The sequence below is a fragment of the Macaca mulatta genome, chromosome 7 (genome assembly GCF_049350105.2).
Source record: "Macaca mulatta isolate MMU2019108-1 chromosome 7, T2T-MMU8v2.0, whole genome shotgun sequence".
NCBI classification, from domain to species: Eukaryota; Metazoa; Chordata; class Mammalia; order Primates; family Cercopithecidae; genus Macaca; species Macaca mulatta.
This window is the reverse complement of record NC_133412.1, coordinates 73262180-73275490: the sequence shown is the minus strand read 5'-3', so window position 1 is coordinate 73275490 and position 13311 is coordinate 73262180. Positions and strand designations below refer to the sequence as shown.

Here is a 13311-nt window from a genome sequence, read left to right as displayed (position 1 = left end):
GTTCTAGGTCTTGGGAATCCTCGGGACCTTTGGAAGCCAGATTCAGCGAAGATGCTGTACCTACTGGGGACAGCTCTGACAAGAGGTCAACGCAATGCTCCAGGTCCCTGGCTGGGTTTGGCTGTCGAGTGCGCCGACCTCTGGACCCTGTGCAAATGGACTGTAACTGACACAGCTGGTAGGGGTTACTGAGGGAGCTGGGACCCTGGTCTGGTGGACTCCCCCGGATTTGCAATGAGCTGTTTACAGCACCTTGGAGATAGTTGCTTTTAGGGCAGTTGACAGTGGGCTCAGAGCACTAAGTGGGCTAGCACCGTATTTATTAGAAAATTACTCCGTAACTCTAGGGCTCCCAGAAGACCAAAATAATCTGAGCAGATTGCACCCAGAGCACCGCGCGGAGAGAGAAGAAAGCCTGTCACCCACAGACCGCTTCCTCCTCCCACAGGTCCCCGATCCAGTTGCATTTCTCCCTCCCTAGGCGCATTTCGGAGCCTTCCTTTCTTTTTTTTTTTTTGTCTTTCAAATAAATATATTTATTAGACTTTAATATGTAAGAAAATAATCAAGAAGTTTATGATTTACTTCTAAGGTTTTTAAAAAAATGTCTAGATATAGCTATAAAAGGTACACACACACACACAGAGTGAATTAAAGCAAATTGTGTTCCAAAATGTGGCTTCTTTTAGTACAAAATTATCTTCCACTTTACTTTCTTTTTTTTTTTTTTAAATTTATTATTATTATACTTTAAGTTCTAGGGTACATGTGCATAACCTTTGTAGGGACATGGATGCAGCTGGAAACCATCATTCTTAGCAAACTATCACAAGAACAGAAAACCAAACACCGCATGTTCTCACTCATAGGTGGGAACTGAACAATGACATCACTTGGACTCGGGAAGGGGAACATCACACACCGGGGCCTATCATGGGGAGGGGGGAGGGGGGAGGGATTGCATTGGGAGTTATACCTGATGTAAATGACGAGTTGATGGGTGCTGACGAGTTGATGGGTGCAGCACACCAACAAGGCACAAGTATACATATGTAACAAACCTGCACGTGGAGCCTTCCTTTCTTAAACATACACCTAGCGAAAATTCGCCGGAGGGAGGCGATGTTGCCTGTGAGCCAAAGCCGGTTTCGCACCAAGACCCAGAAGCAGAGAGAACTGATCTCTCTCCCGGTACCCATGACAATCTCAGAGCTAGATCTATACCGTCCCGCGCCCAGCAAGAAGCACTGTGCGGCTGTGCTCCCCCGACCCCCAAGACATCCATCCCCACGCCCAGCTTCCCAGGCCGGTCTTCTGCGCGGCTCCAGTCGCCCAGGTCTCAACGCAACAATGAAGCGTGGGCGGCCCCAACGGCTTCATTTGCATATCGCTGCGGCTTGGCCAATGGGCTGTGCAGGGGCTTTGGAACGCAGTGTTGCCATCGGCGTGCGCGCGTGTGTGCGAGTGTGACAGCGGCTGTGGCTGTGGCCGTGGCCGTGGGAGGCGGGCTCGGCGGAGCCCAGCCGCGCGGGGACCGGCCCGGGCTCCCGCTCCCCGAGCGTGTCGCGGCCGCGTGGCCCGGCCGAGCCTTGAGACCACCTCGCCCCGGCCGGTCGCAGTCGCGATGTCTGTGGCCGGGCTGAAGAAGCAGTTCCACAAAGCCAGCCAGGTAGGGAGGCGCAGAGGAGGGAAGGAGGGAGGGGGACGCGGAGGCTGCGGCCCCCCCGAGGCTCCCGGGCCTTTGGGACTCCTGTTCCCTGAAGGGCCTCTCTCGAGGCTCAATTTCTTCCCGCCTAGGAGGGCGCGAGGGTGGGGTGAGGGGCCGCCTGTTTCTCCTCGGCGTCTTGGCGCCTTCTCCTTCCCATTCCCTGGCCCCCGGCTTTGCCCTGGGCCGTTGTAAATCGGAGAGATTCTGCGTCGCGGAGGGCAGAGGTGGCGGCCGCGGGGACTCGGGCGGCGGAGACGGAGTGGGCGTGGGGAGGCCCCTACCCCGCGCAAGGGGAGGACGACCACAGGGAGTTCGATGCCTACAGGGCCTCCCCCTAGTCTCCAGCCGTTTGGTTGGGAGCGCCTCGTGGGGGGCCCATCCTCCACCGGCCACCGGCATCTCCAGAGATGCTGTGTATTTGGCGCTTGGCTGGGTCCCGCTGAGCTCCCCGCGCGCGCCTCGAAATGGTCCCGGCTGGACTGTGCCCGGCTCCCTGGCTGGGGCTCTCCACCGCAGTCCTTCCCCTCCCCACCGTCTTCCCGGTGTGGGCCTGAGGCTGGGCATTAGGCTTCTGCTCTCAAAGAGCTGACAGCCTGCAGGGGAGACACGGAGACAGACACGTAAACAAACAGTGCTAGACACACCTCCACGCACAGAGGATGGCATATAACACAGTGGGGGCGTCAGGGAGAGCTTCCCGGAGGAGGAGACATGTCATTTGAGAATTAAGTATGAGGAGGAATTATGGTTGAGGGTGTGGGAGGATAGGAGGAAAGCCGTTCTGAGCAGAGGAAACAGGAAAACAGGCGGGGAGACATGAAATTGGTGTGTGTGTGTGTGTGTGTGTGTGTGTGTGTGTGTGTGTGTCATGAAATTGATGTGTGTGTGTGTGTGTTGATGACAAGCAAATTTGTTTTTCAACATCAACATTGCAGGCTCTTCCAGCTATGGCAGAGCTCATGTTGTAAAACCTGTTCCCCACCAGCACCGCTGGGTCTGTTGCTTCTCACCACCTCTCTCCCCAACCCCAGCCCCCATTTTGCTAGAGCCAGGGTAGACAGATTTCATTCAACGTCCACATTTGTGGTGAGGTCTCATCCTGCTTCTCCCACAAGTTGGCCCATAGAAAGCAACTGGAATTAGAAGATTCTCTTCCTCTAGCCCCAATTCCAGGTTGAAGGGCACTGCTGTCCCCTCACTCCCACTCTTTCCATATGGAAACTGGGTGATGCTGTTTATGGCTGTGGGCACTGGGTAGACAGTGCTGCTATTCAGGGTGTTAAGGGGCCCTGGAGGAGAGGCTATTCATGCGAGGGTGGAGATGATGGATTCACCGCTGAACCCAGGGACTTTGAGGGGTCTCTGGGACATTCAGATGTCACTGGCCTGGGTTGGGGTGCATATCCTGACCTGGAGCTCAGGGGGTGAGGCTGGTACTGGAGCTACAGATTTTTGGTGATTTCCAGCCTAAACGGAGATTTTAAAATGTGTGTGTAGACAAAAGTGAGAAAAGGCACAGTGAGTCAAAGACAGACTCTAGAGAGCACCCACATTTAGGGACAATGTTTAGCCCAATACTTGATGAGCAGTGACGACTCAATAAATATTTATTGAATAGATGAAATTTTGGGGTGGCACAACACAGGAAAGAAAAAACTGGTAGGTTACAGGAGAGAGAAGAACATCATGGAAGGGGGGCATTTAAAGGCAGGAGCAATCAACAAGTGCTTCTGTGAGCTAGGTATTGTGGAGTGCTCTCAGCTGGTACAGCCAGGAGGCCGAGTGCTGCTGTGGGCAGAGCAGTGCCAGAGTAATCGCTGGCTGTGCTTGTTACACTGGCTTCCTTAGCATTGGCAGGAAATAAGCCTACTCTTTCAAAAACTTTTCCTTTATTGGTTATGGACTTCATAGGAGCAAATCTGAAAGATAAGCAAATCTCAGAGATAATGTAAGCCCTTGGGTGATTTAAGTTGGTTTCTGACCAGTAACCAGAATGAATGATTGAAATCCTTGGAAGTTATTGGCATTGGAGAAATATTTTGCTAGTCATGGGTAGTTTGGTTTAACTATCTGTAATCAGTCCATTAAAAATGAAATGAGCAGAAGGTCTAATTTAGTCTTTTTTTTTTTATTTTTTGCAAGAGCTGAAATAATTTATGTCTTAACCTGAAAGGAGAGACATCACAGATTCTCTCTGGGCTTCCTAGCCATGTTTTGTGGTTAAAAGTACTCAGTAGATATGTTTTAATATGTTCTAGAAGTCTTTCTAAGAAATCTTGCAATGCAACAATTTGGTGGAGAAATCAGATCGGTTTAATATAATATGAGGGAGCGCAATAATAAAAAATGCCAGATGTTTTTCTCAGACAACATTTTAACAGCAGGTTTTAATTCATACAGAATTTTCCCCAGGCAGGGGAAGGGAGCCCCAGATGATGTCAATGGCTGAAATAATTTCCAGGGATCTAGGTCTGGCTCAGCCACTGACCAGCTCTGTAACCTTGGGAACATAACTTAACCCATGTGGACCTTGGTTTCTATCTGTATGATGACTCAGGGAATTTAGAAGCTATGTTTCTGTTATAAAATTGATTGTGGCAATGGTTTCACAACTCTGTGAATATGCTAAAAACCATTGGATTTTACACTTTAAGAGAATTGTATGGTATGTGAAATATATCTCAATAAAGTGATATGCGTATGTCTCTGTGTCTCTGGGTGTGTATGTATGTAGACATCTGAGTGCTGAAATTCTTAAGTAATTTAAGCATGTCAGAGTAAGACAAAGATGATAAAGTGGACCTTTTACAGATAAGGGATCCAGGACCATGGCAAACTGAGATTAGTTTTCTGAAAGATAGGCAAGGTAAAATTAACTATAACCTGGTTAACTGTTCCTTTTTTCCTGATACTTTCCCTATCTCTGGGGGAAAAAAACCCTGCTTTACAGAGAATGAACAACCGTAAACCCTGGGGATTATGCATCATTTTGGCAGCACACGGAGACCAACAGGAAAGAGGAAGAAATATGCTAAAATGAGAAGAATATAAGTTGAGTTAACAAAAAAATTTAATTCTAAGTTTCAACATTTGAGACTAGAACCCAAATTTTTCAAGTGCATAGTTAAATATTTTTTCTCTTGACAAGATTTTTTTTTGACAGAGCTGTTTACTCTTCTGGTAGAGATGTAGCTTGAGCTGTTATAAATGAATACAAATAGCATAGCTATGGCATTGTGGTTTCTTGTTAAACGTGGTGCCTCACCAATAAAAATATAGCTTACAATAATTACATTTGTGTTTCCACTCACTGATTTGTATTTGTATGCTTATTTCATAGTAATTTTTCTTGACAGCATTTATTGTTGAAGAAGGAAGTTCAGGGCACACCTGTGTGTGCTCTGACCTGGAAAGTACCAATAGCCATATTCTTTCCATTTCTGGACCTTCTTGTCTTCCAGCGTTCTTGTTCCGCATCCCATAAAAGCCTAGGGACCAGTTTCATCTCTTCTCCTCCTCTCCTTCTCTCCCAAGACTAACCATCTACTGATGACATTTGTGGGCTCCATGCTAAATTTACTTCTTTCTGCCTTTTAACTTCCGTCATGTGACTCAGCAACACATGCCAGAGATTAAAGGACAGTGCTTGTAGGGCAGAAAGAAGGGGAACTTTGAACACAGTGCTTTTTTGCAACTTTTCCCCCTTTCTCTTTTAATGCATTAGCCAGAAAAATGATAAGGGGTCAAGAGGGGCCTGGACATATTCCCTGTAATCACTGACTGTACAGCTGGCCATTTAGGGGTAAATGCTTCAGGGAAGGATATTCTTTGTAAATCATGGGATTCCCTAGGGAGGCAATGAATGTCTCTTGTTTCACTATCTCATTAGAGAGAAAGATAAAAATGCACTTTGCAAAATCCATAATGATTTATTTTTTTCTCTTAGACGCATCAGAAAATATATTAAAGCTAAAACATTCTTGCTCCTTTTCACATAGATTGCTTGATAAATTAATTGATCTGTTTTTTTCTTTAAAGTCAGGGTGTGAAGATAGCTGTTTAAAAAGAATTTTTTTTTTTTTTTTTTGAGACGGAGTCTCGCTCTGTCCCCCAGGCTGGAGTGCAGTGGCCGGATCTCAGCTCACTGCAAGCTCCGCCTCCCGGGTTTACGCCATTCTCCCGCGTCAGCCTCCCGAGTAGCTGGGACTACAGGCGCCCGCCACCTCGCCCGGCTAGTTTTTTGTATTTTTTAGTAGAGACGGGGTTTCACCGTGTTAGCCAGGGTGGTCTCGATCTCCTGACCCCGTGATCCGCCCGTCTCGGCCTCCCAAAGTGCTGGGATTACAGGCTTGAGCCACCGCGCCCGGCCTGATTTTGATTTTTTAAAATATCTTAAGGATATAATACAATCTAAGTATTTCTTACCACTGGGGACTTTTTGTTCTATAAAGTAAATGTAACTCACGGTATCACTTGGAATTTGATTAAAAAATGCATTTGAAAGCAGGGATTTTTTTTCCTATTGCTTTAGTTTAATTTTTCAGCTTTATTAACAAATTGAATGTAAATTAATTTCCCAAAGTTAAGTGTGTGTGGGGGTATGTCATGTGTATTTGGGGAAGCTATTATTGACATGCTTTACCCAGAAAATAAAACTGTCAGGAAACAAGTGACACAGTGTTCGGCTAAATGGTGAACATATTCTGGAGAATCTTTATCAGCAAAATGTGGATAGTTAGCTTTTGCTTTTCAGTAGAAACCTGGAAAAGTGTTGAGCTGGGGGGAGAGTCTGAGAGAAGTACTATTGACGAGATCAGGGAGGCATTGTTTCCAATTCTAACTATTCCATTTCTTTGAAATGCCTTCCTCATGGGAATTCCTTCCCAATTTCCAGGGTCATCCCACTGTTTTTACCACACACAGCACCAGCAGCTAGTGACCTTCCTGAGCCAGGTGTCGCCCCTTCTGACTTCCAAATCCAGTGGATAATGGGGTCTTTTCCCTGTCCCTGGCTACATCTTCCTCAAACAGTATTGCTACTAAGTACTTTACCTGTTCAAATCATCTGTCAGTGGTAGAGGCTGCTGCTTAGAGGCTGCTGCTATTTCAGGCTGGATGACTGAGTCCTCCCTAGTGAATCTGATATCCGAGTCACATCTCATCCTTGTCCACCTTTCTTCCTTGTGGGCTACAAATCAAAACTCTGGAGGGTCTTGTGAGCTCATATGTAGTGCTTCAGTGCTTCTCCAGTGCAACAGTGGAAGACACACCTGGCTAGTCACACCACTGTGTTTCCAATCCCATCTCCTCTCATTTTCTCAGGGACTTTGCTCTTGTTGCATCTCTTCTCTGCACTATTGTTTCTTCTCTCCTGGATGAATTTCACTGTAGGACAAAGAAGGGTGTATTCTCCAGAGGGATAGTACTAATAGGCTAGATGTATATATGAAAGGGAGTTTATTCAGGAGTATTGACTCACACAATCACAAGGTGAAGTCCCACGATAGGCCATCTGCAAGCTGAGGAGCAAGGAAGCCCGTCTGAGTCCCCAAACCTGAAAAGTAGGGGAGCCAACAGTGCAGCCTTCAGTCTGGGCCCAAGGCCCGAGAGCCCCTGGCAAACCACTGGTTTAAGTCCAAGAGTCCAAAAGCTTAAGAACTTGGAGTCCAATGTTTGAGGGCAGGAAGCATCCAGTATGGGAGAAAGATGAAGGCCAGAAGACTCAGCCAGTCTAGTCTTTCCACGTTCTTCTGCCTGGTTTATTCTAGCTACTCTATCAGCTGATTAGATGGTGTCCACCCAGATCGAGGGTGGGTCTGCCTCTCCCAGTCCACTGGCTCAAAAGTTAATCTCCTTTAGCAACACCCTTATAGACACACCCAGAAACAATACTTTGCATTCTTCAATCCAATCAAGTTGACACTCAACATTAGCCATCACACTAGGGTTTAAGAAAATGATGGCAGGTCAAACAAGTCGTGGAGGATTTATAAAAGATGGGTCTTGTAAAGGGAGTTTTGTGTATAATCAGGTTGGCTGGGATTGGAAGGGAATTTAAGAATTTAGCCTTGGTATCAGGGATAGACTGATGCAGGACCAGAGCAACAAGATTTTCTCAGAATGTTGATCTACTCCTTGTAAAAACTTGCAACAGGATTTGATTTTAATTCTGAAATCGATTTCTTTGTATTTTCAACCGTCTTCTGAACTACAGCTTTTTTCATGTTTTACGATTTCTGCCTAATTTCAAACTGAAAGTGCTGCCTTCTTCATTTAAAGTGATAATTTCATTTCTTGAGATAGAGTTTTGCTCTTAAAGCTTTCCAGAGTCACATCTCAAGAGTTCGGCTTTTTGCCACATCTCACGACATACAATTTGCAGGTCATGCATTATTGCCTTCTGCTCTTCTTCCTTCTCTCCTTGAAAAGGTACACCTTCTTGTTTAACTGGAGTGGTGACTCTCTCACTCACAAGTTTTTCATCAGTTCCTGTGGCTGTTTCCCCTCCACCCCTCCAGTTCTCACTCTGTTATTGTGGCCTCCCCTCCCCTCCCCTCCCCTCATTTCCCCTCCCCTCCCTTCCCTTCCCTTCTCTTCCCTTCCCTCCTTTCTCTCTCTCTCTTCTGTCCCTTCCTTCCCTCTGTTCCTTCCTCCCTCCCTTCCTTCCTTCCTTCCTACCTTCCTTCTTTCCTTCCTTGACTGGGTCTTGCTGTGTCGCCCAGGCTGGAGTGCAGTCGTGTGTTCATAGCTCACTGCAGCCTTGACCTCCTGGGCTTAAACGATCCTCTCACTTTAGTGTCCTAAGTAACTGGGACTAAAGATGGATGCCACCACGCCTGGCTTTGGCTTTTCTTGATGTGTCTAAATTGTTCCATATAACCAGGCAATTTCATGTGCCTTTAATTTTTCTAAAAGCCATGCATTCCACTGCTCAAGGTACTGGTTTCCTTGTTTACATTATTCTTCTATAATATGATATATACTCATAACCTTGGACACATACTTTTCCAGTGTCTAATTGAATTCGAATACCGTTTCATCAGGTTTGACTTCCAGTTTATCTAAATGGGATTCCCAAAGGAAGAAGTACTCATATCGCAGGAGGTTTTTCTTTGCCTTTTCAGTAAATGGCCTGGGAAACAGAGCTTTCATGTTTTATTAAGAGTTTACTGTGCTTTGTGCTGTCTTTATTAGTTTTTTGATTATTTAGAAAAACTGCATCATCTTTAATAAGTGATGTTCATCTTTAAAAAACTCTGTGTGGATGTGTTGATATGAATATTCTAAAAACTATGTAAACTGTATGAGAGTCTGATGGTCTTGGTATGATGCTGTGAATCATAATTCTGGTTGTTATCTTAAAATATTGTACCCAATAGAAGTAACTAAATTTCCTTGTTAATTGTTTGTTACAATGAATTCTCATCGAATTTTTAACCATGGCTATTCTAAATTTTTGTCATCCACAGTTTTAATTTTTCTCATAAAGTCATCTGCAGTCAGATTCATGGAAAAGACTAAGAAGTAGCCTTGAATATGTTACCGATAACTTAAAAATCAATGGATTAAGTACAAAATTCCAAAACTCTAATTAAAATAACTGACATATTCATGAAACTGCTAACCGAGATCAAACAGAGCAACAATGAATTACATGGGACTAAACTGATAATGGATTATGATTTTTATTACTTTCATTTAAAATATTGCTAATTCTTTAATATTTTATTTTCCGGATTTAAGGAAACTTTTCTCTTAAGGTACCTATAGCAATTTGGTTATGTTTACTCTTGTAAATAATATTAAAATGTTTGCTTTTTCTCCCTACCTTATCTCTCTAAAATTAAAAAAAAAACTATTCATGAGTATTTTTTATTTTATGACAATGTATTTACATAATTTTGATAAAAATCTCTTTTTTAAATAACAAGATACAATTTAAAATATTAATTGTATTAGCAAGGTTTGACTTAGACATCATATTTAAAAATTCTTGTAGGTACTTCGGATAAAATCTGAAGCCCACCTTGATTTGGCCTTCTTGCTTCAAAAGTTAAAAAAAAAAAAGTTCAATCTGAGATTCAATCACTGTTCTCACTGTACTTATGTAAATACTCAGAACAAATCTGATAAGACTAATTTATTTTACATACAAATTAATCTTGCTCTGAGTACTTTGGTAAAATTAGGATGACAATTGATATACCCTTTATTAGATGTAGTCTTGTGAATTGTTTTCAGGTTTAATTATATACTTGTAGAAGGGATTGGATCTTAAATTCTTCTAGGTTCCTCTAATCCAATTTTCTCCTATAGAGTTTTTAAATAGAATTACTAACAATGGAAACCGTTCTTTTCTAAAGTGCTGTAAGCTAAAACTAAACAACTTAATATAAATTACAAGGGACAAGCCTTGCGCCTGATATGTGGGCCACACAGAAAGTTCACCAAACAGCCTGATGCCATAGCCAGGGGCATTTAGACTGCAAAATTGCTGACTTCATGCTGTGGACAGTGTTTCCCAAAGCCGTTGGAACAAGACATCATAATGAGATTCTTACCCCTTGTAATGCTTCCTTTTTTGACTTGACAGAATAATGCCATAATTAAAATTTCAAAATCAGTAACAATTACGGGTAACTTAACAAAACCTGATCTAAGAAATCCTTTAGTCCACCTACTGAGTAGCTTTGGCAATATCCCTAACAACTTTTTGTTCATATTGTACTAGTGGTCCCTTTTACAGAGTTAGCACTGTCTGCTTTAATTTAACCCAGTCATAAAATACTACTCAGTGGCTATGGCAAGTCTTACCCAGTTTCTCCATGGTCTTTTCATTTGTTTGGTTGATTGCCCTTAGGCTTGGCAGAACCATTGCATAAAGTAGATTTGTCATACTCCTGTTGTTTTTACTTTGTATTTTCCTTTTAAAAATATGTACCTAATGTCTGTCAAATTTCTGCAGAAATGCAGCTTCTAATAGAGTGATGTTTGTCCAGTGTCTTAAAATGATAACCGACATCTATGGAATAGACAAAATCAAACTTGATGACATCCAGACAGACAAAGCCTGAGAGCTTCTCCTTATGGCCTTCTTGTTGCTCAAATGTGGCTAAAATGGCTTGATAACTGACTTCCAACTGATAATCACCTGCCCCTGATGTTGTATAAGAGTATCTATCCAGGACAGGTCCATCCCAGCACCCAGGGGCATTCAAAACCTGACTACAGGCTGATTGATCTTTCTCCGAAGAAAGATCTTCATTAAAGGGGGAAGTGTGAAAGTTGCAGATATGAGGAAAAAATCTGTTCTGTCAGACTCAGACAAATTTGAGACAGGGAAGCATTAAGGAGAAGGGCTCATGCTTGCATATCCGAGATAAAGCTATGTCAAGGACTTTCTAAAATAACTCCACAAGAAATTCCTTCACATCTTTCACATATCTCATTCTTTTCATGACTGAATGTTCTGCACATATGCTTACATTTCTATGACCAGGTTTATCATTAGACATTCTTTAGAACTGTAGCAATTCAGATAAGATGCTCTTGAAAGAACCCTTGCCTAGTAATGGCATCTCCACCAATGAACTGATGCCGAGTCTGGCTTTGAGCTTCTGGAAAAAATGAACTCTTTCCAAGCAGCTTATATGAGCTTATCCTTTTTGTCAATAAAAGCTTCCCCTTACCATCTCCTCTTTGGGTGTATCTGTGGCTTTACTATAGCTGTGCTATGGTAAGATTACATTACAGTAAGGTTATATTATAGTCTGGGCAGATTATAATATAGTATAATTTGTGCCCAGATTATAGTTCTTTTTACTTACTGCTGGAAAAATACATTAAATTGGGAGATAATTTTCTCTGATGTCTTTTTTAGCTTGATGCCATCAGCATGCAGACGTCCTCTCTAGTATCTCCTGTCTTGAAAAAGGAAAGGAGGAAACCCTCCCTTGATCTTAGGTCCCTCTTCACCCCTGTCCTATTTAAATATGTGAGAAGGTTATTTGCTGTCCCATGTCTGCTTTCTTTCTTTCTTTTTTTTGAGACAGAGTTTCATTCTGTTGCTTAGGCTGGAGTGCAGTGGCACGATCTCAGCTCATTGCAACCTCTGCCTCCGGGTTCAAGCGATTCTTCAGCCTCAGCCTACCTAGTACCTGAGGCTACAGGCATGCGCCACCGGCTAATATTTGTATTTTTAGTAGAGACGGGGTTTCACCATGTTGGCCAGGCTGGTCTCAAATTCCTGACCTCAGGTGATCCGCCCACCTCGGCCTCCCAAAGTGCTGGGATTACAGGTGTGAGCCACCGCGCCCGGCCATCTGCTTTCTTATCTATTGTCTTCTCAACCTATTCAAATTGGTTTTCTTTTCTTGTGCTCTGAGACCATGCTTGCCTAGGTCTTGAGTGACCTCTACATTGTCAAATCTCATGGTCACTTCTCCATCTGAGCTCTCAACAGCATTTGACCCAGTGGACTATTCTCTGCTTACAACTCCTTCTATACTTGCTCAGTGTTCCTCTGGACTCAGTGGCTGTTCCTTCAGGTGTCTTTGAATGGGTCCTTCTCATGCCCTTGACTCTAAATCCTGGAATACCCCAGGCCCTGGCTTGGGCACTTTCTCTTTTCTAACTTTGCATGCTCCCAAGGTGGCTTCCTCAACTGCACAGATTGACACACAATCTATACATTGATTTATCTCTAAATTATATTTCTAGCCCAGATGCTTCTCCTGGATACAGACTCATAAATCTAAGTACCTGCATCACCTCTGTCTTTGGATATTTAAAAAATCTCAAATTTAAGATGTTCAAATATGAACTCTTAATTATCTCTACCCCGAACTGTTTTTCTTCTTGTGATTTCAAAGTAAAACAAAAACCAGGACTCATCCTTGACATTTCTTTCCCTTATTCCCAATTAATCAGCAAGCCTTTCCTCTTGGTTCTACTTTCAAAATACAACCATTTGCTTTTCTCCATCTCTGCTACTATCATCCTGGTCCTATCCATCATTTCTTGCTCCCATGATTGTAGCAGCCTCCTAACCAATTTCCAGACCAGCTACAATTCATTTGCCCACAATGGCCAGGATATTCTTTTAAAAAATGTATCTCAGGCCAGGTGCGGTGGCCCACACCTGTAATCCTTTAGAACTTTAGGAGGCCAAACATGTCTACATATGTAACAAACCTGCATGTTGTGCACATGTACCCTAGAACTTAAAGTATTAAAAAAACAAACAAACAAAAAACAGCTCATGTGGAAAAAAAAAAAAAAAAAGAACTTTAGGAGGCCAAGGCGGGGAAATGCGAATCACCTGAGGTCAGGAGTTGGAGACCAGCCTGGCCAGCATGGCGAAATCTCGTCTCTACTAAACATACAAAAATTAACCGGGCATCGTGGTGCGTGCCTGTAATCCCAGCAACTCTGGAGGCTGAGGTAGAAGAATCGCTTGAACCCGGGAGGCGGAGGTTGCAGTCAGCCAAGATTGCGCCAGTGCACTCCAGCTTGGGTGACAGAGGAAGACTCTTGTCTCAAAAATAAATAAATAAATAATAAAAACATGTATCTCAGACCATGTCATTCTTCTGTTTGTATGT

The 13311-nt window shown here is 43.4% G+C and overlaps 1 protein-coding gene across 7 annotated transcripts in view; it reads left to right on the top strand.

Annotated features, from left to right (window-relative positions):
- The first annotated feature begins 1466 nt into the window (after nucleotides 1–1466).
- The window catches only part of SH3GL3 (SH3 domain containing GRB2 like 3, endophilin A3), a 165725-nt gene continuing 153880 nt past the window's right edge, over nucleotides 1467–13311 (top strand). For 6 of the 7 annotated variants that reach the window (XR_001446053.3, XM_028851245.2, XM_015142897.3 and 3 more), the window contains exon 1: nucleotides 1467–1669. Coding sequence is in view for 2 of the 7 variants with exons in the window: in XM_028851245.2 (XP_028707078.1) it covers nucleotides 1625–1669 (45 nt within the window). In the remaining 5 variants the exon portion in view is untranslated. The remainder of the gene's footprint in view (nucleotides 1670–13311) is intronic. The other variant, XM_001111376.5, reaches the window with a different exon arrangement.